Source organism: Equus asinus, chromosome 2 (assembly GCF_041296235.1).
Source record: "Equus asinus isolate D_3611 breed Donkey chromosome 2, EquAss-T2T_v2, whole genome shotgun sequence".
Lineage (NCBI taxonomy): Eukaryota > Metazoa > Chordata > Mammalia > Perissodactyla > Equidae > Equus > Equus asinus.
In genome coordinates, this window is record NC_091791.1 from 31,331,496 (window position 1) to 31,358,347 (window position 26,852).

General features: G+C 37.0%; 1 protein-coding gene across 7 annotated transcripts in view; it reads right to left on the reverse strand.

The window, feature by feature from the left end:
• The window catches only part of R3HCC1L (R3H domain and coiled-coil containing 1 like), a 95,186-nt gene that overhangs the window by 2,151 nt on the left and 66,183 nt on the right, over positions 1-26,852 (reverse strand). For all 7 annotated transcript variants that reach the window (XM_044752873.2, XM_070485674.1, XM_070485678.1 and 4 more), the window contains 4 exons: positions 12,607-12,782; positions 7,885-7,955; positions 6,889-6,984; positions 6,240-6,380 (listed from right to left, as the gene is read on the reverse strand). In XM_044752873.2, the coding sequence (XP_044608808.2) occupies positions 6,240-6,380; positions 6,889-6,984; positions 7,885-7,955; positions 12,607-12,782 (484 nt within the window). The remainder of the gene's footprint in view (positions 1-6,239; positions 6,381-6,888; positions 6,985-7,884; positions 7,956-12,606; positions 12,783-26,852) is intronic.

Below are 26,852 nucleotides of genomic sequence, written 5' to 3' on the forward strand. Positions count from 1 at the left end.
GGCACTGTGGTTCTGATTCTTACAAACAGGGGAAAGTTAGAAGGGGATCAAAAGGTAAAAGCAAACTTAGACAAAAGCAATTGAAAACTGGTTCTGGATTACGAGAAAAAGTGAAGAAACCAGAAAAGTGAACTATTAGAACTCAAACTCTTTGATAAGCTTGGATACTTAAATCAGAAAGGCATACGGGAAGTAATAAGAAATCAAGGAGCAATAGAAAAATATGACTGGCCCATAAGCCACAATTCCAAAATCAAAGCAGTTCTGAAAACAAAGTTTTGTTTTTTTAAAAGCTTGGGGCCAAAACTCATTTGGTGGTAAACCTAACCTGAAAAGACACAAGGCTATTTATAGTCTTTTTTCGTATGGCTACTTATAATGCCATATTTTCTGCTGCAGAACTATTAATGTTAACAAGTTTGATTTTGATATTATGAAGCATATTAACCATACTACCTTTCTAAAATTGGAAAAGTTCTGAATTCTGAAACATTTCCTAATCTAATGCTTTCTAATAAAAGACTGTAGATCTTTATTACCAAATACATGTAAATACGATGAAATTCTGGTGGTAAACCACATGAGAAAACCAGTAAGAGTAGGGAGACAAATTAAAAAGCACAAAGAAATAGTGAAAATGTGAGGCATAAATTTAGAAATACAGACCATGAATAAAATAGAGAAACATAAGTTAGTATGACACTTAAAAATACTTTCTTCATTTTAAAGAGGAAATGGAAGCTTGGAGGGGTTAAGTGACTTGCTGAAGCTTACATAATCAGTGAAAAACTGAAGCTGGAACCCAGTCCTTAAGTCTTAAGCCATCATACTTTCCACTATCCTGACATCTGAAAATATCTACAAAGAAAGGGAAAAAATATGAAAAAAAAATGTATTGACAGAAAGATAAAGAAACATGTTGAAAGGAAAGCAGATAATAGCTGATAGACTGCATGAAAAAGCTCCTATTAACTTTATCTCCAACAATTATAAAAGTAAACTAAGTAAAGAGAAAGCCCAACAGCAGCCATAAGGGCATGAAACTAGGGAAGAAGAGAAGAATGAGTATGAGATGATGAACCTAAAGCACTCATATAAGCCGGCCCTGAAGACTTTCATTTCCCCGTATGATAAACAAACTGGCAGAAATGATTATGTTAAATGAGTTGAGTGAAATCATCACTTCTCGCTGAGGGAGTGGAAAGTGTTGAAGGGCCTGTTTGGTGTCACGTTTAAAAAAATTAAAGAAAAGAGATGTAAATTAAAACTTTCAAAATTTACTTCTACATCTAGAAAATAATGAGAAAAATCATCACAAAATCCACTGGCAGCCACCTGCAGAGTAATAAGCAACATGAAGACTTAAAGTTCAAGTCTGGTCAAACTAATCTAACTGCCTTCTTTTATGGATTGACACATCTGGTAGATCAAAGAGAATTAATATAAGTAACCTCTTAATTTTAGAAAAGTTTTAGAATTTAGGCTTATCGAGTATTTACGTCATCATTAATATACTGGAAAAATATAATCTGGATCACATAAGTGTTAAGGAGGCATATAACTGAGGGTGGAATGATTCTCAAGGTATTCGTGTCAACACAAAGAACTACGTGCTATTTATTTAGCAATAGTTGGCGAACTGGTCAGTTAGCCCTAGGGCCAACATTTTCATCTCTGATCCAGGCCAAGGACATAAGTTTATTAAACAGCAGGTGACACCAAAAATATGGGTAAATACTGCATCTGAGAGAAAAATATCACATTAATCTGAAAGGAAACATGCTTAGATATGAAGGGAACTTCACATCGGGGGAAAAAAGACACCAAGAAAATACCACACGACCTAGATTATGAGTCAGCAATGCAGCACTGTCCTTGAAGGCAGAATAATGGAATGCCTCAAAAGAATTTCAGAAGGTAGCAATTGTGATTAAATTTTTATTATAGTTAACTAAGTATCCTATAGAGATGATTTTACTTTCAAGTTCTTAGTGATTTAATTAATCAAAGTAGGAGATCAAATTATTGTTTACTCACTCTGCCTTTCAGGCCTGTGACCCAAAAGATGACCTTTTAGAACTAGCCAATTAATCACCTACCCCAAGAATAAAATAGAAATAAGTTATGAAATAAAATTATAGCAGGCTTTGAAAATGAGAGACTAGCTTCTTCTGAGAAGTCCTGACATTTATCTCCAATATCAGGTGGGAACCAACTATTTCGATAAGTGGAACGAGAGGGAAATTTTACACGTATTCTCAAGTTAGGTCTTTAAAGTGTGGTTTTATCATTTAGTATGAATCACTAGGTTAAAACATGTGATTAAGTCAAATAGAAAGCACTCAAGGATAATCTCTGCTTTAATTTCCCACTCTTAGCTACCTCTGAGATGTTATGCACTCTGCTGCACTAAAAGATACTTTCTCCATCTTCAAAGACTTATGAACTAAAGCTGTTATCCCCCAGATAAATACAACATGATTTGCTTAAAATGATTTGGGTACTTCCTTTTTCAATTCTTCCCAGAGTAGCTTTACTTTCTGAATCTTCTTTTTAAGGACTATGACACCGACTTCTCATTAAAAGGGTAAGAAAGACCAAAGTAGGGTGGAAGAACTTAGCAGGAAAGTGTTTAAATCCCAAATTCATTAATTAGAAGGGTTACATATGCAGCGGTCACCTCGGGTTTTATAAAGAAAAACAGGGAGGATCAGAAAGGGTTCAAAGTAGAATCATGAAGGAAATAAGATTTATGAAGAAAAATTAAAGTAACCAATGTCATTCATATATTCAGTCAATGAACATGAATACTGAGTACCTTTTTATGAACCAGTCACTGTGCCAGACAGCAGAGCTCTTAAAGTCGGAAAAAGAAAGATAGATTATTCTATAGTATTATTAATAAAACTACCTATATCAGGATGGCACATAGATTTCAATTCCCATGCTAATTTTGATCAATTGGCAACAGTCAAGTCAAAACTCACCAAGGAATGTAGGTCATGACTGATTAGCACTGTCTGTCATGGATAATGGACAGGGAGCAGCAAGTACATAGTACACATTTGTCATTAGTGGCTCATATTATTATAATAAATCCTAATTTCCCAAGAGTCACATAAATAATAGCATTCTGATTTTGTAAAGCACCTTTCTAAACAATTTTACACATGTTAACTTATGTTGTGCTCAAAAAGTGCTCAATGATTAGGTAAGTCAAGCATTATTTTTCCTTTGTTGGCAACTGGGGCACAGAGAGGTTTCAGAGACTGGCCCACGGCCACACAGCCAGTTAATGGCAAAAACTCTATTATAGCCCAGATCCCCTCACTCCTGAATGATCTACCCTTGATCTTTACAGTTACAGGTGCTTAGAACAGAATGGTGTCCAGATGTTCCCTCCTTCTACTAAGGAAAAAAGAAGAGGAAACTGGTTTAAACTATTATACAAATTTAAGTTAGACCTAAAGAAGAATGTTCTGACAGTGAATGCTGCTGACCATGGGAACAGATAACTATAAAGAAGCCTGTCATATTTCATTTTCTGAAGACCTTAAAAAAATTTTTATCTTTTTTTCCCTGGGAAAAAAGTCCTTCAAGAGGGATTGGAGTATTGTAGAAGGAGCATGGGTTCTAATTAGAGAGGCCTACGTTCAAATGCCTCCTCTCAATTTACCAGCTGGGTGACCGTAGGCCAGTTACTTAACTTCTCTGGGCCAACTAGAAACTGGAGATAATAACCATGCATCAGAGTTATAACATGCTGCATTGCCTGGAGTTTCCTTCCAATCTTCTTAATCACAAACAGCTTTTCATGGCTTTTAATATTAAAATCTTCAGAACTAAAGTGAGAGAAGAAAAAATTGCTTAAAATACCAGATTCATATTTTCTGCCTTACTCAAAGCAGAAAACCCCACCAGACTGTTAAGTCTTAAGGACAGGAACAACATCTTGCCATCTCTCTAATTCTCCTAAATAGAGAGCACAATGCATCGCACAGGGCAGGTGCTCAGTGAATGCCAAATGTAGTTGACAGAGTATTACAGAAAATTTACAATAAAGAGTAATGACAAAAAATATGCATTGGAATCTGTGCTGGACTCACCATATAGTGATAATCTTCTACTACTAATAAAAACAGCAGCAGCTAACATTTATCACATAATTATTATAGGTCTATAGAAACAAGAGACAAAGCGTTCATATGGTTTTTGAAGATGACCAAGTATCTTTCGTGGATTATGTCACTTGATTTCCATTTTATGATGAGGAAACAGAGGCCTCCAGACAGTAAGTAATTTATCCAAGGTCACAGAGCCACAAAATGGCAGAGCTTAGATGTAGAACCAGGCAGTTTGAGTCCAGAGTCTACAATACTATGCACTATGCTGTCCTGACCCCTCCCCCTCCAGTGAAAGAAGATCTGCAACAAAAATATCTGTTCTGTTTAATACCTAAACAGTACTTTTAATTTCCACAGAAAAAAATCTTTAAGTGAGAAGTCTTGGGATCCATGCAGACAGATGTAACAGTATTTGCTCAACACATAAAGAAGCCAGAAAGAGATATATCAGGAATTTTCCATATGCATTTTCTCAGATATTAAGAATGGGAGAGTCCTGAAATATAATAAGGGAACAGTCCTCTATAATCCACACAGCCTCAGCACCAATGGACAGGAGGAACTTATCACAGTGGGTCTCGATTCACTTAAACAAAAGCCCTTCCTTAAAAAGGCAGCAGCAGGGTACCCACTTAGCCAACAGTCTCATTTGTAATTGCATCACTGAAAGTCCTCTGTGTAGCTGGGCATTTAAAACAAATACTGCAAGTGGAGATGCATGCTGATGTGCCTAGAGAGAAACGGAGGGGAATCCTCAGGTGCTACCCACGCAAAAGCACTGCTGCAGCACCTGTATAGACAGGTGATATCACGCTCCCAGGCAAGCATGATGCACTGCGAAGAGTCATATCTCCTTTCATAGATACTGCTGTTATTACCTCTACTGATCTTCTGAGATAATTGTGCTTATCACAGAGAAATCATTTTCCACAGAGATAACCAATTAATAAAGAGTTAAGGACACTGCACATTCTCCTTTAATCTAGTTCTGTTATTGCCATCTATAAAAACCAGAGGAGTCTTCCCGTTTCTATAGTCTGCAGGAGGCCTTTAAGTGAACAACACACTGGAAAAATCAAAAGTGCCTCATTATAATCATTAAGGTTTCAAAAATTAGTTGGGTTCAACCCTGAAACTCTAGCACCTGCCATGACACACTCTTGTCACTGGTTATCTGGCCAGTGCAGCTGAGAGCCTGCAAGCTGCCTGCTATCACCAAAGCAGAGTGGACAGGAAGTATTAATGGCCTTGTTAGACTGGCAATAAACAAGGAGTTTGAAACTTCAATTCGTTTAATGGAAAAATGAAGTTCCTTTTCGCTAAGTGGAATTTTCAGAATAAATTGCCTTCACAGATTCCACAGATCGTGGGCTAAGGCAATGAGACTGTCTAAAGCCTGCAGGTTGATAAAAAGTACTTAAGTGCAAAGCCAGAGTCCCAAGCCTTTACATACAAGTCAACAGCCTATAAAAGAGGAGAGAGATTTTAACCTCAACTCCAAACGAGAGGGAAAGAAATCTCTGCTTGTGGATCATTTGAAATCCTTTCCGAGAACTCTTAGGTACTGGAAAATAATCAGAAGATAGGTTAATCTAGATGTGCTCTAATGAAGCCACTCAGGACTGTCTTTGTAGAAAAAAAATACCCCCTACAGTTATCATTATCAAATGTCAATTGCTGGCTTTTCCTTAATTTGTCTTCTACCCAAGATCTAAACCATTTTATAGTATCATGGCAATCATGGCCCAGTAAAACCACAGCAAATAATGGTTTCTGCCTGGAAAACTATTACTTCTTCACAGCAAAATTTTTCTCAGAGTTTGGAGCAAGAATTATAGAAAAACCCATGGGTGAGCTAAGAACCGGAAACTATTTCTTGGAAAACAATAGTAGGAGCATGGATCAGGGTGCCTCGGCATGTGGAACATGCAGACAAATCCTGAAGTGTCTTCTTCCTAAATATAAGGCTTAAAAACAATGTCAATGTACTTGGGAAGCTTCTAGGAAACGGAAATGACAAAACAGAATGGGCTTTAGTCATTTTTCTTTTTTTATACATGCCTTATAAAGTGAGCTCTAAAGGGACTAAAGAAGAAAGCCATCACTTCAACTCACCTCGGGCTTCTTGCAATTTCTTGAGCTCTGCTTCCCGTTCAGTTTTGCTCTGCTTACTTTGAACCCCAAGGGCACTGATAACTAACCTTCTGGCTAAGGCTGCTGAAGTCTCAGGACGCTCCTTTGCTGGCTGGAGGAACTCTGAAAGGGAGAAAGGGAGGGAGGAGGAGGGAGGGAGGAGGAGGGAGTAAGGAAGAGAAAGCACTCTAGCTCCAAGTGATTTAACTCAGTAATTAACATACAAAATAGACTAACAAGGGCTGCATCAGCAGTAATTAATATAAGCCTGATAGATGACGATCAGAGGAAATTAACATGGCAAAGCACAAACAGAGCTGGCTTCACTATCTGTATTAACACAATTTCTTACTGTGACTCTATCAAACAGCTAAACACAGAGGTAAACTAGATAAGGATATCATCAGGCAAAGTTCCTGCATTGCTTGCCTAGTATCTCCCACTCTCTCCAAGTGGCTGCTCAGATGCCATTATTTCCAACATAGCCTTTTCTTTTTTCCTGTAAGAATATACTTACTTTAATACTAAAAATAAAAGTGATATGTTTTTAGAACTCTGGATGCTGCACAAGTGCTGGAAAAAACAATAACACCACTATCAACATGATAAAGCCCCGAGATGACAGGCTTACCGGCATAAGCTCTAGCTTTGGCCTTGGCTGCTCTCGTGGCCTGTGACAAGGGTCGGGTCTTCACCATGGCATGTTTACTTCCGAGAGCATCACGAGCTGCAAAGAGGAACAAATGTAAGGAAGGAAGAGACACGAAGAAGACTGACGCAAAGGAAAATTTAAGGCTAGTTCTTAGAAAGTTTTTCCTAGATGTTATGCTTTTTTTTTCATGGCAAGCAAAAGAAATTGGTAAACTCTAGAAAATCCAAAAGGAACAACTTGGCAGCGATTATTTTAGATCAGAGATCAGCAAACTATGGCTCTGTGACCATATCCAGCTAACTATCTGTTTCTGTAAAGTTTTACTGAAACAGAGCCATGTCCATTCCTTTGCATATTGTCTACGGATGTTTTCTTGTTACAGCAGCAGAGTTAAGTAGTGACAGAGATCTTATGCCCTAAAATATTTACTGTCTAGCCCTGTACAGAATAAGTCTACAGACCCGAATTCTAGGTGGTTCAAACAGAAACCAACATCTCTGATTTCTTTGAATGCCTCTGCATCAGATGTATCATGAGGCCAATGATACATCTGAAAAGGCCGTTATCATATATTCTGAAAGTAGGTATTACTACCTCTCACCAGAAAGGTTAAAGGACTACTTAAAATTCATTTGTCTGAGGGGAAAAAAATCACAAATATTGTAAGATTTAGCCACGTTGGCTTCTTCAATCTCTACCTACAATCTGTTTATGCACTATTATAACTGACAGTTATGCAGCAAACAGCCTTGGAAGGAGCTGACTCTCCCTCCAGATACCAGTGCATGAAGGTGAAAAGGGAGAAGGCGAGCACCTGGGTACCAAAGTACTAGGCCTCAAAAACCTGTATCTGTCAATTACCGATACTGGCTGAATAAAATGCCAGCCAACGCTGGCATAGAAGGGAAATAAGAACAAGTAGCAGCAGAAAATGCACAATATTAAAAAGAACACAGAAATCCACTGGGTGAATACCTGTAATTGGACTGGAGAATACTCCTAAGGCATGTGTATCATCCACCCATTTAATATCAAATCCTTTCTTTCTGCAACAAAAGAACAAATTTTATTTCTTAAAATAAAATTTACTTTTATGAAACATCTTTCAAATAGAGTCTCACAAAACATTTCATGAGGAGATAAAGAGAAACACTCAATTAGCACACAGGTGGAATGGGGATAATGACACAAAAAACAGCTTGGAGGACAGAAGAAGCCATTGAATTTTAAAAGCAAATAATACCATCATAAAGAACTACCTGGGAGTATTTTACATTCCAGTCATTTATAGACATCAACTAATTAATCCTCACAAGCCCCTTGGGGAGGTAAAGTATTTAATGCACTATTTACAAGAGATGTTCTTACGGAGGGGAACAGAAGAGGTGGAAAGAGGAAGCAGAGGAGGAGCAGAAGAGTATTAGAGGAGGAGGTGGGCAGGGAAGGTCACCTGGATTTAATGCAAATGCAGGCACAGGGACAGAGAGGGAGAAGGACACAGGTCATTCAAAGCAAAAAAATCAGGTAATGGAGAAAAAGGACAGGTATAATCAAAGAGGCTGACCTATTCTTTCTTTCTCGTTTCAGAGAAAGGGAAAATAAGAAAGAATTGTGTCAAAGTCAGAAAAATTCAGGATAAAAGAAATCAAGATAAGAGAAATATCAGACCAGATTAGAAAGAATGACCATTAAGTACTAAAAAAAACACCTTTATTTTGGAACAGAGCTATACAGTGAGCACAAGGACTATCAGGATGATGCCATGACAGCTGTCATTTTTTCAGCTAGGAGCTTAAAACTGCTCACAGACTCAATACAGTTCTGTGGAAAGAGCAGAGGTTTGAGGATCAGACATAAATGGACTCAGGTTCTGCCACCCTGAGATCCTGGGCAGGTTTAACCTCTCTTTAAGCTAAGTCTGCTCATCTGTAGAAACGGGCACAGTACCTTCCTAACAGAGTTGTGAAAAACGGAAATGAGATCATCCATGACAGAGAACATGGTGTTAAGCAGTTAGTGGGCATTTACTAAATGAATGATGCTCATTATTTATTAATAGCAATATTCATCAGGAAAATTATTAACTCTGATGAAGATAGTGATTAGCACATAAAGCTGACACTGGTATTTAACTCACAGGTGTTATTATAAGCTTCTGCACCCTGACTTTTTCTTTATTTTTATAAAGCACTATAAAGAAGAAAAAAGACAACTGCTAAAATATCTTCACTCTTTAACAACCAGTGAAGAAAAAAAATTCCTTTGAGGGAAAAGGAATAAAGGAGGCTTTGAGCGTTAGTTAGAGAATTTCCTGAATGTAAGGGTAAGTTTGACCGTGACATGAAATGACCACAGGGGTTGGAGACCGCGGACAAGTTCAATAGGAGAAGTCTATATTATAAGATAGTTTGCAAAAATGATAGAAAAAGGCCTAGATAGGTTATGGAGGGCCTTTTAGACTTTGGAACTTCATAATCCTTTAAAATGCTCTTTTGGGAATATTTGGGGGTTTGATAGAAAAATGGTCTTACAGGTAAGATTAGGAAGAAACAAAGCAAAGGGAAGTTAACAATTCATAAGAATTAACTAATCTTCAGGAAATTCTAGACATCAACAAAACTGATCCTTGGTTTTAATCATTATTAACAACAATCTAAGGTAGTTCTACTTTGGGATTTAATCTCATTGGCTGCTTTTTAAAATCTATTATGCATTTCACATAGAACAGGCCCTGCTATTGGGTCTTAACGTAACTGCAATGATTTAGACTAACTGACCTATACTATCTACACAGAGTAACGTCTATAGCAGAGAAGTGTCCTTCAGGATCCAGTCACCCCTTCTTTCTTTTAGTTATAGAACTGATACTCCCCACCAACCAAATTTAAGTGAGGTATATGGCTGCTAGCTAGTATTGCCTGTTCTAAAACTTCATAAAATAACAGCATGCTTGTTTTTGCACATAAAGTTTCATTGAATACAGCCGTGTTCCTTTGTTTACATCTTGTCTATGGCTGCTTTTGTGCAATGATGGCAGAGTTGCCTAAAACATTTACTATCTGGCCCTTTAAAAAAAAGTTGGGGGCTATACCCTAACTGATACAAAATCAAGATGTACATGAACTGATTTTTAAATTTAAATCTATAATATCAGACAATGGACCTGGATCATTTTTAATATCAGGATTGGAGCATTAAAGTATAATCCTTCTTGGTATTGACTAATTCTTTCAGATCTTGAAATCCTTTTTCTCAGTAACTTTTTTTCTAGATTGTTTCTTTATTCCTGAAGCTTATTTTTTCTTACAAGTTAAGGATACAGAAGTATACTTCTGACTCTTTTACCTTTTACATATACGTATAAACTATATACATAACAAGGGTTAGTGCAATTGTTCTCAAACCCACTTACATTAGTTTTAACTTATATTTTCACTACATGATTTAATTAAATAAAATTTAAAGGATGAAATATGAGGCTGAAAAAGATGAGTTGCTGTGTCTATAAAAACTTAATTGAATGCTTTGGAAGACCAGAGAAAGGTGAAGTCACTAAAAAAACCCCAAAAACTTTAATCAATTTACATTTAGGAAAAATAGCTATAAAAGAGAAAACACTTTAACCTATGAGGAATATGTACTCAGATGACTCTGAAGGTACATTAAAGTTCTTGCTGCACTTTAAAGAAATTAAATTGAAAGTCACAGGTGATATATTATGAGGGTGAAGTACAAGAACTCTTCCATCAATAGAGCAATAACTTTAAAAAAAAGGTGGCTTTCATACCACATCAAAGACTGGCAAGTGAATGGATATTTATATGTGTTGTTAAAATGAACCAGTTGAGACATATAACAATCATTTTTTATCATTCTCCACTGGACTATTTCTACCTCAGTGGTCAGAATAACTTCAAATCAATTTAAGGTGCTCCTGGACTGTTGGGGCTTTTGGGGGCTTGGCAGAAGAAAACACATATCCTCTCAGGAGAAATCCTCTTCTTCTATTGTAGGCCTCAATTCCCATAAAGAAAATTACAAGGAAAATGGCTGGCTCATAGTACAAAAATACCTAAATCTCCAAAAAAGCAAGTCACTATAAGAGAGAAATTGCAGAAATAGAACTAAAAGGACTTCAGAGAAGACTACAGAAGGTCTATGTTTAATATACTTAAAGAAATGTTTAAAATCGTGAAAATATCTGGAGAAAATACGAAGCTAAAAAAAATGACCATTCAGACTTGAAAAAAAAAATAGAGAACTTTGCAAAATGAAAAAACAAAATGAAATTTAAAAATTCAATGGACAAATTTAACAGCAAATTTAACGCAGCTGAAGAAAAACATCGGTGCACTGGGAACTAGAGCTAAAGAAATTACTCAGACTCTAACAGAGACAAAGAGATGGAAAACATGAAAGACGGGTAACATGAGGGTTAAGTGAGAAGGTCTATTATACATTTAATTGGCATCTCAGAGAAGGTAAAAGAGAGAGAAAGACTGGCACAGAGGCAATATTTGAAGAGATAACGTCTGAGTGTTCTCCAAAACCAACAAAAAACACTAATTCACTGATTTAAGAAGCCCAAATAATCTCAAGAAGAATAAATAAAAAGAAATACAAAACCACATCATACTGAAAATACACAATACTAAAGACAAAGAGAAAACCTTAAGAGCATCCAAAGAGCAAAGACATTACATTCAGAAGTGACAACTGTTAGACTTTCAGCTGGCTTCTCGTCCTCCACAGAGAAAGCCAGGAGACAGGAGACTAGTATCTTCAAGTTCCTGAAAGAAAAGTAACTGCCAGCCTAGAATTCTATACCCAGCAAAAATGTCTTTCAAGAATGAAGTTGAAATAAAGCCATTAAAAAACAACAAAAACACCCCAACTGAGTTTGTTACCAGCAGACTGTTACTAAATTAAATGCTAATAAATACATTTCATGCAGGAGGAAAAAGATTTCAGATGGAAGGTATGAGATCCAAGAAGATATAAATCAAGTACACAGAAAGTGGATAAATCTGAATGCTGAATATATAAAACAATAACAACATCAAATAGAGTTTAAAAAGGAAAAAGAAAAAATTAAAAAGAATCAAAATAATCACAACAGCATACTAGTTGGGGGGGGCTAAGAGGTGGGGAATGGAATTGGGGAATGGAGTTAAAAGTCCTTATAATGTTTAGAAAGAGTGTAAAAAATATTAACTTTAGCCATTGGTAAGTTAAGCATGCACTTTGTAATAGAACACAGAGTTTCATTTCCCCAAAAAATGGAATGAGAAAAAAATACCTCATCAATCCAAAAGAAGGCAAGAAGAAGAGAAAAAGATGGGACAAGTAAACACACACAAAAAAGATGGTAGGCACACATCTAAATATATCAATAATTACAATAAATATAAATAGACTAAATGTACCATGAAGACAGATTCGGAAGTCATCATTGATGACATTCTTCTTAAATGCTAAAATGGGGTCTAAAAAGACTATTTGGCATTTTTAAGGAACTTAGAAGAAGAGTCATTTGATACAGAAGATTTCTAATGCACTTGGAAAAGGCAATAAACAAACTTGATGCTAAAGCAAACCAGTAGGGAATATGAAAATACAAGATGACTTTTCAGAAGACATTTTAAGAAAACTTCATCCCACCCTCCCTAACACACCCAACCATTTGCAAATACTTACTGATAACTGCAGAAAACCCGTAGGAGGTCTTCAGTACGAAATTCTTGGGGGAAGTCATAAATTTCAATGACATGTGGGAATTCACAATCACTGAGGTCAATATCAGGAACTTCATAGTTGTAATAATCAAATCTAGATTCCTGGATGCTTTCTCTATTCTTCATATTCCCTGATAACTAGGGAGAGGAGGTATATAAGCGACTGTTACATCAAGCCAGGGCATTATAAAATATTCTACCATATATAATCAATCCTCCTCCTTGTCTCCATGTTCCTATTCCTTAACCTTTAGCATTGTCTCTGTATTAATGCTGTTCATGAATATAATAATGACCAGAGTTCTCTTTCTCAGTTTATATTATACACGTGGAATACTCGAAAAGGTGTTGAAATTCCAGCAAAGATAGGCAATGCATGAAAGTTAACTTGCATTTATCAACCAGTGTGTGAGAAAATGTAGAATGATTAATGTAGTGAGTTACAAATGGTACATCTTAGAAAATGAATTTCGGAAAATAGCTGAAGAGATGAATTAATAACATTTGCTTTATTTGATTTTATTGATCAGGCTCATCTCATAGTTTCTTTTCTGAAAGTGAACAAAAACAAAGCAAAATTTTTAGAAATGAAAACAGTTTGTGAGTTCACCTTTTGTTGAATGTAGCTTATAAAGGAATTTGTTAAGACAAATGTAAGTGGTACAAGTAATTATATTTAAGGTCCCTAGCATGAGAACTACCTAAAGGAATTCCCACATAGCAGGTTAGTAAGGAATTAATAGTAATGAAAAATACTGAAAATTTGGCTACCCTGTGAAAAAACTGAAGGCTATTAACTATTTCACATCAGAAGCAAGAGAAGGGAAAGGGAAGAATGGAAAGTGGCAGCAAGGCTATCACAGTCGTTTTGTTTTTCACCTGTTATAAAACCTAGACGCTAGCACTGACCACCCAAAGCCCTCAGACCCAAAAGTGTCTTCTCTCTGTTAATCAAAAGTCCACCTTGAAGTCCCTTCAAGCTTTCTCTCTTTTATTCTGAGCCTCTTTTCCCATCATGTGAGGAAATGAGAACTTGCAATGCCAAGTATATATCGCCTTTCCTTGGAGAAGTGAAAAATGGATTCAAGAATTTTATTCGGGAAGGAGGGTTGGGGGAAGGTGACATAGGTAAAATCAACAAAAATGTTCATTTATTGCTATGCCTCTAGTTCCTTTTCTCCACTAAATTTCAGTTTTACATCTAAAAAAGTGGGCATAATAATATTACCTACACCTCATAGACAGGGGTGGATTAAATGAGATGATGTAGTAAGTGCTTAGCTTACTGCCAGACACCTAAGTATTCAATGAATTCAACCCACTTTAAACAAATCTTAACTGAGTGCCCAACCTATCACAGGCCAAGCATCATGTTATTCCCACTCTGCTTAGGATGTAGAAAGCAGGAAGAGAATATTCCTCCTACAGTAACAATGAAAAAAGACCAGCTGATCCACAAAGTCAAAACTTTTCTTGAGTTCACCAGACAGCTGAGAATATAAGACAACCAAGGAGACTGAAATCCACAGAATGACAAGTCCTTCCAAAGAGAAACAGAACACAAACTGTTTTGCCCTTAGCAGATGATGGAAAGAAGTGGCCACCACACAAGTGGACAAAAGCCTGGAGTAGGCTGGAGTATCAGTTTAGAACAACTCAGAGCCCCAGAAACAAGGCGGCTCTGCAATGATTTGAAGTTCATCCTTATGCCAGTACCACACTGTCTTGATTACTGTAGTTTTATAACAGGTTTTGAAATCAGGAAGTTTAAGTCTTCCTATGTTCTTTTTCAAAACCATTTTGGCTATTCTGGATCCCTTATATTTCCATATGAATATTGTCAATTTCTGCAAAAAATAAAAAAGGGGCAGCTGGAATTGCATTGAATATATGAATCAATTTGGCAAGTTTCCTAACAATATTAAAAAGAGATGAACATGGGATGTCTTTCCATTTATTTAGGTCTTCTTTAATTTCTTCCAGCAATGTTTTGTAGTTTTTCAGAGTACAAGTTTTATAGTTCTTTTAAGTTTATTCCTAAATATTTTTTTACACTATTGTAAATGTAATTGTTTTCTTCATTTCAGTTTTGGATTTCTGGCATTGACTTTTTTTTAATAAAGATTTTATTTTTTCCTTTTTCTCCCCAAAGCCCCCCAGTACACAGTTGTATATTCTTTGTTGTGGGTCCTTCTAGTTGTGGCATGTGGGACGCTGCCTCAGCATGGTTTGATGAGCAGTGCCATGTCTGCGCCCAGGATTCGAACCAACGAAACACTGGGCCGCCTGCAGCGGAGCGTGAGAACTTAACCACTCGGCCACGGGGCCAGCCCCCTGGCATTGACTTTTTGAGTTACTTTGCAAAAACCAAAACACATCACTGCATGTCCATGCATTTACAAATTGGGGCTAAAATATGCATTGTGAGAGGTAAACAACACATGACTACAAAACACCTTGGAAATATAAATTCTAAGAGCCGATTACAAAGAGGAAGGAAAAGACAGGCAGGATGATCTGGCAAGAAAATATGATTATGGTCCTTTGTTCTAACCTAGTCAGCCAAATTGAACTTGTATACTTATATTCCTTTTGTGGGGTAACAATGAAGCATTTTGGCTTTTGAGACTGATTAAATGCAAAGTGTTAATAATAGCAAAACATACAATTCTTATGCTACATTTCATGGAACAATAGATACAAAGCCTACAAGTTACACACTCCCGACTAGATTTTCCTGTGACACTCAGATTCTACTATTATCAGGGATTCCGACATTTTCCTAAGAGGAGGAAGAACTTCATTTCATTTCCCCAGGGTATCAATATTGTTGGGATAAGCTTACATTTCTAATTTCCACTGTAACACTTTAATGGAAGTATAGTGGTAGGTAGGAAACTGTTAAAGGCGCTTTCTCTCCTGCAAATCTCAAAAAACATGCACGGGGGCCTTGACAGAGTAAAGGAGACAGGAATATGTGGCACAGAAGGGAGAAATGTCTAAGAGAGGACAATATAGTATGAAGTGAGGACCAGAGCAAGATGGTAAAGCAGAGTGGGGGGTTGGGACCACTGTCATAGAGAGATTAGACATGGCAGTGCAGACTGCTTTAAGGAAAGACTAAAAGATCTGATGCAATGATTACGTAGATACCTTTGTAGCAGACGTGCACTGCCCAACACAGTAGCTGTCGGCCACAAGTGGCTACTGAGTACTTGAAATGTGGCTACTCTAAATTGAGATGTGTTTTATCTATAAAATACACATCAGATTTCAAAGACTTAATACAAAAAAATCTAAAATATCTCATTAATAATTTCTTATATTGATTACATGTTGAAATATTTTGAATATATTAGATTGAAAATATATTGTTAATTTCACCCATTTCTTTTTACGTTTTTTAATGTGGCTACAAGAAAATTTTATACACAAGGCTCACATTTGAAGCTTGCATCGTATTTCTATTGTAGACAACTGAAATGTTTAAGAATCACACGTACTGAGGCAATACTTGCTATATTGTCAATGTGAAACCTTCATATAGTAAGACCCACATACATATTTTTCTTTTTTACGGGCAAGAAATGTTTAATAAAGCAATAATAGAAGGGGAGAGGTTTATAAAATATTACCTGACTTGCCGTGACATAACTGCCCTGATTGGCTACTTGTAGAGGGAAAAGAGAGAGTAGCAAGTCAACTAGGCATGCATCACTGAGCTTTTTATTTTTCGTTGGTTTTTGCTCGATTCTTGGTTCTTTGAGATAGAAAAGGAAAAGCAAAAAGTTCTGAAGTTACAAGTCAGTTACTTTCTAACAAGCTAGTTACTCTCTACAGACAAAAAATAAAAATAAGCTACATTATTTTGGAATAAGGTTATCTTTATATCTTTGACAGATGCGCAGTTTTTATCATCCCAATTACAAAGACGGAGAATTGCATCATAGAGAGACTAAAGGATATCCTTAAGGTTACAAAGCAAATTAGTGACAAAGTTTGAAACATATCTCAGATCTCCTGAGTGCTAGTCTAGTATCCCTTTCATAACATGATGAAATAGCCTTACAGTGAACAGAATCAGAATCAGTGGCTGTAGCAGTGTTCAGGACAACTAATTCTCTCTGACTAAGGATTTATGGATATAAGCTGTTCTAGGAGGAAGGGGAGAGGGAAGGGAAGGGAAAGGAAGTAGAGAAAGAAGGACTAAGGGACGGAGGATCAACGGTAAAGCTGAAAAGACAACTCAGGGTTGTTGATTTCTTTCCAGTCCTATATTCTAGATAGCATACAGACTATAGATTAAACCTCCCAAAACACTGCTTTGATCATATTATTCCTTTGACGGAAAATATTCAATGGCTAATTTAAAGCTCCTATAACCTGGCCCCAACCTACCAGTGGTAGACAGAATAATGGTCTCTCAAAGATGCCCAAAATATATAAAGAACTCATCCATCTCAACAACAAAAAAACTAACAACCCAACTGAAAAATGGGCAAAAGATCTGAATAAAGATTCTCCAAGGAAGATAGACAGATGGCCAACAGGCACATGAAAGGATGTTCAGTATCATTAACTATCAGGGAAATGCAAATCAAAACTACAATGAGATATCATCTCACTCCCTCAGAATGGCTACAATCAACAAGACAGGAAACAACAAGTGTTGGAAAGGATGTGGAGAGAAGGGAACCCTCGTAAACTGCTGGTGGGAGTGCAAACTGGTGCAGCCACTATGGGAAACAGTATGGAGACTCCTCAGAAAATTAAGAACAGAACTACCATAGGATCCAGCTATTCCACTGCTGGGTATTTACCCAAAGAACACGAAAACACGAATGCATAAAGATACATGCACCCCTATGTTCTTCGCAGTATTATTCACAATAGCCAAGACTTGGAAGCAACCTAGGTGCCCATCAAGGGATGAATGGATGAAGATGTGGTACATATACACAATGGAATGCTACTCAGCCATAAAAAAGGATGAAATCTGGCCATTTGTGATAACATGGATGGACCTTGAGGGCATTATGCTAATCAAAATAAGTCAGAAGAATAAAGTCAAAGACTGCATGATCTCACTCATAAATAGAAGGTAAAAACAACAACAAACAATCACAGAGACAGAGATTGGATTGGTGGTTACCAGAGGGGAATGGAGGAGGGTGAAAGGGGTGATTAGTTCATGTGTGTGGTGACAGATTGTAATTAGTTTTTGGGTAGTGAACATGATGTAATCTACACAGGAATCAAAACATAATGATGTACACCTGAAATTTATATAATTTTATAAACCAATGTTACTGCAATAAAGGAAAAAATTTTTAAAAAAAAGATGCTTATGTCCTAATTCCCTTTACCTGTGAATATGTTACATGGAAAGGAGAATTAAGGTAGCAAATGGAATTAACGTTGCTAATCAGCTGACTTTAAAATAGGGAGATTATCCTGGATTATCTGGGTGGCCCAGTATAATCACAAAGGTTCTTAAAAGCAGAGGAGCTCACAGGCATAAGAGTCAGTGTGTTAGAGTGATATGATATTAAAAAAACTTGACTGGCCATTGCTAGTTTTGAAGATCGAAGGGAGCCATGAACCAAGGAATGTGGGCAGCCTCCAGAAGCCAAAAAAGACAGGAAACGGCTCCTCCCTTAGAGCCTCTAGAAAAGAACACAGCCCTGCCAACACCTTAATTTTAGTCCAGTGAGACCCATTTTGGACTCTGACCCCTAGAACTGTAAGATAAAAAATCTGTGTTGTTTTAAGACACCAGTCTGGGGTAACTTATTACAGCGGCAATAGCAAATTAATATACTTTCCTTTCTAGCTTTATCTCATGTCACCCCTTCAAATATGCTATATTCCAACCAAAGAGTAATACTCACTATGCCTCAACAAATCTTGCTTCTTCCTGCCTACCGCTTTGGTCACATTATTTTGCAAGAGCTGCTGTCAGTTTCTCAAATCCCAAAATATCACACCATTCTCCAAGGACATACTCAAATATCAGCTCTTGTATGATTCCTTCCCTAAATACCCCAAAGCATGTATAATCTGACTCTTCCTCTATACTTCCACAGCATCTACCTCATCTGCACTACTTTTGTAGTACACACCTTATATTACAGCTAGACCCACCTCTTGCTCCAACCTTATCCTGACCACCTAACTGCCCATCCAACATTTAACATACGTCTAACAATCATGAGAAAAAGAACTTGAAGAAAGAATATTAATATGTAATAAAGTTATAAGAATGAAGAAAGTGCTACCAGCAGGTAGAGGAGAATGAACTTTTCTTACTCTTCCTCACTGCCCAAATAAAGAAATAATACAGAGAAAAGGCAGAGAAAGGTACCACAGGTAGAAGTGTGCAAAGGCACACAAGGAGTGTGGTATTCATCGAACAGTTCAGGGTGGTTACACTGATTAATGTGAGGACTTGGGGGAGTCTTACGGGTTTAATTGTGCCCCCCCCTCAAATTCGTATGTTAAAATCCTAACCCCCAGGGACCTTATAACATAATATGACTGTATTTGCAGGTCTTCACAGAGGTAACTAAGTTAAAATAAGGTCCTTAGGGTGGACCCTAATTTACTATCAGTGGTGTCTTTATAAGAAGAAGAAATTTGGACACAGACACAGAGGGAACACCATGTGAAGATACAGAGAGAAGATGGCCATCTACAAGCCAAGGGGAGAGGACTCAGAAGAAATCAACCCTGCTGACACCTTGATCTTGGACTTCCAGCCTCCAGAGTTATGAGAAAACAAATGTCTGTGGTACTCTGCCACAGCCAGTCTAGAGTACTATGTTCTGGCAGCCTAAGCAAACTAATACAGGGAGTGAGCCTGCAGTTTCAGTTTCCTCATGAATATTCTGCTTCTATAATTCAACCATAAGGGACATGTCATATTTATCCCTATATTCCTCCACTGCACAGATTATTTTGCACAAACTAGGCATTCAATAAACATTTGTGAAATGAATAAAATGCACATGCCTCAAGTTAATTACTTTGTCCAAATGCATGCTTAACAAGACTGATTCTACATAGAGCCCTCATCAATAAGGATTTGATTTATGCAACATACAGTTTTTAAATGATTCTGTATGGCAATCTGATATTTGAAAAAAAACCTGACACTTTTTTTCCTTTCCCTTTACCAATAAACTTGAATTGCTATGGTTATATAAATCATGCAGAAAATCCAAAATTAATAAATTATAAAAGGAAAACAACAATAAAATTTCAAAACAGATCATCTAAACTTCTGAGAGTGACAAATTTAGGACCTAAATCTGGGAACATTTTGTATTTTTTACAAGCTGTTATCATAGCCTGGAACGCTTTGTCTGCTCCTGATCCTTCCTACCCTTTAAGATCCAGCTTCAATCTTTATCTCCTCTTGAAGCTTTCCTTATTGACTCCAATTTGGTGGTCTCTCCTTTCCCTATACTACAATATTGTAACACTTAGCAATTGGATATATATGCTATTTCATGAGTTCTAAGATGCGTATTTTTTCACATTTTGACATCTCTGATATCAAGATGCATCTTACAATCATGCATATTGTCACTACTTTCCTGCAACATGCATGAGCATCAAAAGTACCAGTACCAAAACTTACAGAAAGGGTGGTCAGCAGCATGGAAGAAAATCCAGATATAAGAATAGCTCTATATAAGTGCAAAGGTGACTTAAGAATTCAGCAACAGTTGTTTTTGCTCCTTGTATGTATTCTTTTAAAAAATGTTGCATCACCAAAGTTCTTGATGGCACAGAAGATGAATCAAGATAAAAAGGCATCAATATCAATGACTGAGACAAGAAATTATTAGAAAGAGCTGGACTGTAAATATTAAGTTTTAGGAAAACCTTAACCAATTTACTTCACCTACATTGTCTTTATGTAAGAAATGATAAATGATAAAATTTTATATCTAATTAAGTCTAAAAGAGTTCTTTCAATATGTATAAAATAAAAATTCTAAAGGGTAAGCATTGCATGAAAGTTTATTTTTTTCTTTTCTTAGTGATACATAAAGTAATGATGTATTTCACAATCAATGGTATTTTCAATTCAATGAAACAGAATACTCCTGTATTTTTTTCTAGTCATTTCTCAGAATAAGTCTCATCAGCTCCACAAGACTATAAATTCCTTAAACATTGCTATCCTTCTCTTTTATCCCTCACATTACCAATGTTAGAGCTGAGCAGAGAATAGCTCTACGATGTCTGCTGACTGGCTGAGACCTGTCAGGTAGAGGCAAAGGCTTACTATCACGGAACGAGCCCAGGGCTAGAAACCAGGAGACTTGGATTCTAGTGCCAACTCTGGCACTAACTTAACTAGGTAAGTAACAACCTTTCCGGGCCTTAGTTACCTTACCTATAAAACAAGAGGGCTAGACTGCACTATGCTTCAGGTTCCTTTCAATGTTAACATACCACTTTTTTAAAAAGACTTGTACAGTTCTATCTCTTAGGTTAAATTTCTAGTTCCTAGTGCTTATTGTTCCAGGGCTATGATATCACCCTGGTTCAAATCTTGGAAGGTAGGAATAAGAACACTTTTGTGGGTACTTTTAATTAAAAACAACATAATAAACCACTTTAGTTATGGCTATAACAAATTTAAATATGGGGGGCATCAGGGACAAGGATAACGGAGACTTGACCACAAGTTGTTGGTATAACATTACTGTGGTGACTTCAAATGTCACTGTCTATTTACATATTTACTTACAGAATTAACCCATATAGTCAATTCTCTATTATGTAGGTTCAGGTTATTCAAGTCCTTTATTTTGTTTCTATTTTTCTCTTCCACTGTTATCTTGTGGCTACTTAACTGATAATTAACTCACTTTCTATTAAGAAAATCAACTTAAAATTTTATTACTTATCACAAACTTTGATAAATTAAAATATTTGGTTGGAGAACAGGCTTAAACTATAAACAAAAAAAATAAGGTTTTTGGATTATCTGGATTTGATTCTATCTAAGGTATTTCAATATCACAGAAAATTGAGAATAACAGCCAAGAATTGTTCATGTTGGTCTATGGTAACATAAATAAATCAAAAGCTAGTTAAAATGTGTTACCCATTTAACTTCCTATCTTTGGTAGTTAGGGAAATAACACTGTTCATTTAAAAAACTAAAAAGTATTTCAAGTCCTTTTGAATTTCTCATGACCTAAGTTCAAAAATATCCAAAAAGAGTTCCCTAAAAAGACACTACTACTACAATGTGTAATAAACATATAAGTTTCCAGCCTTCTTCTATACTGTTTAGGGTATAAGTCCTTTTCAAAAGCAGAAAAATAAATCTAGATCCTAAACTCTAATACTTTATACATTAAGTAAAAGAGTAGATAATGTCTCCAATAGTATTCCCTCTCTGCAAATAAAATTATGTAATATATCTAGGCTATGCCTCCACTGATCTTCTCAAGAAACCAAGGCCAGAAATGCAAACTTTGGCTTCATAAATTTATAACACAGCATAGGTGGAATGCCATGCAAGGTGCCATCTGAAGATTTCTCTAGAATAAGTAACAGCAATATCTCAATACCTCTGATTATCATCAGTGGGAGAATGCGATTGCCATAGCTTTGGATTAAGCCATAGTAAAAGAGAAGAAAGGGAGGAAGTAGACAAGGAAGCAGAAAAGGAGAAGGGCAGAAGGAAATAAGAAAAAAGAAAGCTACAATGATGAGACGTGTATAGTGCCCCAACAGTTGGCTGGATGATCATTTACTGTCCCCAGTGCCAGAGGATAATTTTGAGAGCTCTAATTCTCTCCCATGTATGGCACACAAATATATGAGCAGGGACCAAGTAAATATCACGAACCAACATAGATCTGGCTCCTATTCAGACAGTACAGAAAGGTTAACACAGCAGACTGCTGTTGGCATTCTTGGGAAGATGCTATACAGATCCAGTGAACAGTGAAAACACTCTAGTAGGTTAAATTTATAGTCAAGAGGAAGACCGAGAAGGCAGGGAGAGATATCTGTATTTTCTTCCCTTCTCAAAATGACTGGAAAGACTAAATGAAGAGAGACCACTGATGAAGTAGAAGGCAAGACTAGACTAGCCTGGAACAGTAAAACTAAGTCAAACAGGGATGCTAGAGGTTTGAATCTTCCCAAGCTAGTCCTGATAGCTTGACTCAGGTATGCTATGATAGTCAGTGAGAATGGCTGTCCATGAGACCTAAGAAAAACTGCAAAGCAGACACACTTAGCGTTTTTTGCCATTCTACTCCTTGTTTGATTTCTCTAGTCCCTGATCCACTTTTTCCTTCTACCTCCTTCAGCTACTTAAAATCCTGCATTACACCCAGGCCTGTTCTCCCACATCAAAACTTTTCCTTGTTTATTACTTTATAAAGCATTAGTCTTTGCCTATCTGTCCCTCTCAGAAACAGGCAATAGATATGTTCTTCTGACCTTCAAACTGCAGACTCAGACCTACTGGTTTAAGACATGAGTCAGTTTTGTTCCTGGTAGGCAATATAATAGTATGACCCATCATCTGAGGGATCAAAAATACAGTCTTAGTGCTTTAAGCCTAGTATCCAGTATGCCTGGGCATCCTCTTGGCTCTTCCTTAACAATTTCAGCCTTTGGTCAATCCACACAAAAGATTTTCTGTATAAGGTTACTGATCCGTGCTTAAATTCCCTCTGCCCAAAATCTAGGCCTTATTGCAAACTTACACCTCCCTGCACTCCAACCTCAAATTCATCACAACAAAAAAGTCTGAATTTAAATAGGTTTAGACTGTCGCCTACCCCCTTCAGGAGTCAGGTCTATAGCTGGATCACTCTTTTCCTTCCTAGGACTCCTTCCCAATGCCCAGCAACAGAGTATCCAGTATGCCTATAAGTAATTTCTGATAGAAATGATTGAATTAATTCAAATCAAAGTGTGGGCGACATTTAATTCTCCCAAAGGTCTGTTTCTATCTTTAACCAAGCTTTTTAACACAAATGAATTTCTAATTTTTGGATACAGCTGTTGCTGTCTATTTTTTTCCTGACGAGCACAGAGTATACGCTCTGGTTCTCTTTGCCAAACCTACCATTTCCCTTCCCTGCTATTGTCACTAAACAGAGAATCAATCAAATGGAATGAAACGTAAGTACCCCTACCCCATGTGCCCCAACCACATCCCACATCGCACATCTCATGGAGCTCAGTGAAGCAAAAGTCCTGCCAGGGACCGAGGAAGGCACACCAGGAATCTGAAGCTTCGGAAAAGAATCCCTCCTTGTACTGACGATATAGGCCCAGAGCTGTTTACCTTTCTTTAGTTTTGAAAAAAGATCAGAAATTAAAATGCTCTTGGTTTGAATGCAGATTCAGAGGGAAAAAACATTATGCAATAAATCTACAGAGCTCAGAAGGGAGGTTTTTAATTTTAGGAGTTAGCTGGTTTTAAAAAAAACAAACCATGAGCAATAGAATCCACTTAATGTTCCCTCTTTTAGAGTGAACTGGAGATCTAGTCATCATCCACTAATGAGCTGAACAATAAACAGTATATAACTCAATCAGATTCTTCATTGGATGTCCAAGGGACTGCATTAGAATATACAGCATCTGGAAGGTGAGTCTCTAAGCCCCTACTTAAGCAGTCAATAACATGTTAATTCAGACATTTTAATAAAAATATTAAATATAAACCTGTTAAAATGAGTTGGAACTATTAATTAAGATACTGTGAAAAGAGAAATTAAAATAGTAATAGAAGAGTGAGGGAGTATATGGGAACTGTCTGTACTTTGCATTCAATTTTTCTGTAAACCTAAAACTGCTCAAAAAAATAGAAATGGAATAGAAATTAGGAACAGAGAATAATCTATAGAAGTAGGGATTATAATCTCTTGTTTAATTCTATGGCCTGATCAACATGAAAGAGTATCAACCAGTTTAGTCCTTGGGGATCTAATCCTCTATTGAAGCCATTGTCTGGATCACTCATCAGACAATCAAATCCAGTATTAGGACATCTCTTACACGGTTGTTCTATATTAATTATCCTTCAGAATGTTATGTGACTATCTAATCACATGGTTACATCCTGCCTCTCCAAATAAAGTACAAGTAACTTTAAAGCAGAGAAAAAAGCTGGCATGTAGCACAGTGCCTTTAACATAGTACAGATGATAACAATATATATCTGACTATTTGCAATGTATAGTTGATCAAACTCTAGGTGCTCAATATTTGCTATTTAACTGCAAAGTGATGGGGTACTAAGTATCAATGAGATCCCTAGGGGGTGGGATATAAAGGACTTTCCTCACTTTGTACTTCATATAATTAGCTTTTAGTGGTTGGATTATTAATTTTTCAAGTTTCGATTTTCTACTTAAAAACAGGGAGTATTTTTGCAAAAGACTATAGGGAGCGAAAGCAAATGTACGAACATGAGTGAGCACATACAAAGGGAAGATGGTTTGGGAACGAGTGGTGTTCCTTTACTCTTCTCTTTTCCATGGTTATACATTGTTACTGGCCTTCTGCAACAAAGGGAGACTCCTACCTAAATATTTACCCCTATTTAAAAACTCACATCAAGGCCAGAAATGGCCAGTGAAGGGACCAGATGCCAGTGTCTACCAACATCAATGTTATGTTGCTGGTATCCTACGAACCCTCCTACCAATAGGTTTGCTGATCCATATACAGGAGGCAGCAGGGGCTACAGGAGTTCTATCTAGACAACAATAATTTTTGTGTTCTTGTACCAAGATCTCAGGGAGTTAAAAGAAGTCATGCAAACATCCTTTTCTTTATCAAGTACCAACTTAGATGTTTGGGCATCCCATACCATGGCTTAAAGAGATTAAGTATGATCTTTTGGAGACTGATCAAGAGTTACAGTTCCTGGAGCTCAATAATGGACCCACCTGTGCTCTCTACGCTCCTCAGGCAGTTTTCGAGTTTCAAATGTCACAAGAAACTGCTTCGCATGCCAATGGCTGCCACACCCTCCTCTACAGCATACCTCCCTGCCTACCAGAAGTATGAGACATACCTCCATGTCTAGTCATTGTCAACAAAGAAATAGGCCAGCTGGGAAAAGAGCCAAAAATCTTTCGGTTGGAAAGTTTTCAAGGTAGACAGATACTCTACTTTAGCCTTCAATAAAGTATGTTTGGAGCAATATAAATAATAAATTAAGAACAGTCACCAAAGGGCTATTAATTTTATTTGGTTTGTGACATCTTTTAATAACATTATTATTACATCTTCTAAAATTCAAAGCACAGGAGATTGTAGTTTGGAATTGGATCTGCTACCTGCATTCTCAATACAACTCCTTCCTTCTTGCTCTCTTCCACCCTCATCCCTCAACACAGAACCCATTCCCTACCAAGCATCTCCAAAGATAACCAAACATAACATCCAGGCACTGGATGTCTTCAGCTTGTAAAACTACATACTCTTTTTTCCTGCCATTCCCAAGTTTAGGTCATGTTAGTATCCTCTTTGGCTATATTACTATGCTCCTCAAAATACTGAGTAGTTGCCTAAATTCTTTCGTACCTATTCTAAACAGTGTTAAGACCCGAACAACAAGGTTGCACAGCTGAACCCTGCTCCCCAAATACAGAAGCCATATCCCTAAGCTATCACACAGAAACCAAGTTCCAGCAGCAATGATGTTTTGAAAGGCCCTGAAGTCCACTCTAAAAAGGCGGAGAGCTCCAACTCTGCCCTTGCCTACATCCATTCAATAAATATTTATTGAGTACTACCATGTATAAAAGGCTCTGTGCGCCAGGTCCTTCTTTTTACGAAGCTTTTCTTTCTCTCCTATGCGTACCTGTGCCCTCTACCCACTCAGGTAGTCACTTTACCAACTCCTATGAACACTGCTTCCTTTCTCATACTAAGGCCTTCTTTCAATGCTTAGATTCTTAATAACTTCTCTATATTCACCTAACTTCCTGCATTATTAGTAATTCTTAATCTGATTTGGGTCTAAAACCTCTGCTGAACAGTGTTTTTCTTTCTAATTATGGGCTGACAGCCATCTCTAGTTACCACACTCACATTCTGATACACACTTAAGTTTGTGTATTACCTTTGAGCAGTGGTTCTCACTTTATGTGCATCAGAATCACCTGAAAAACTTGTAAATACACAGACTGCTAGGCTAAAGAG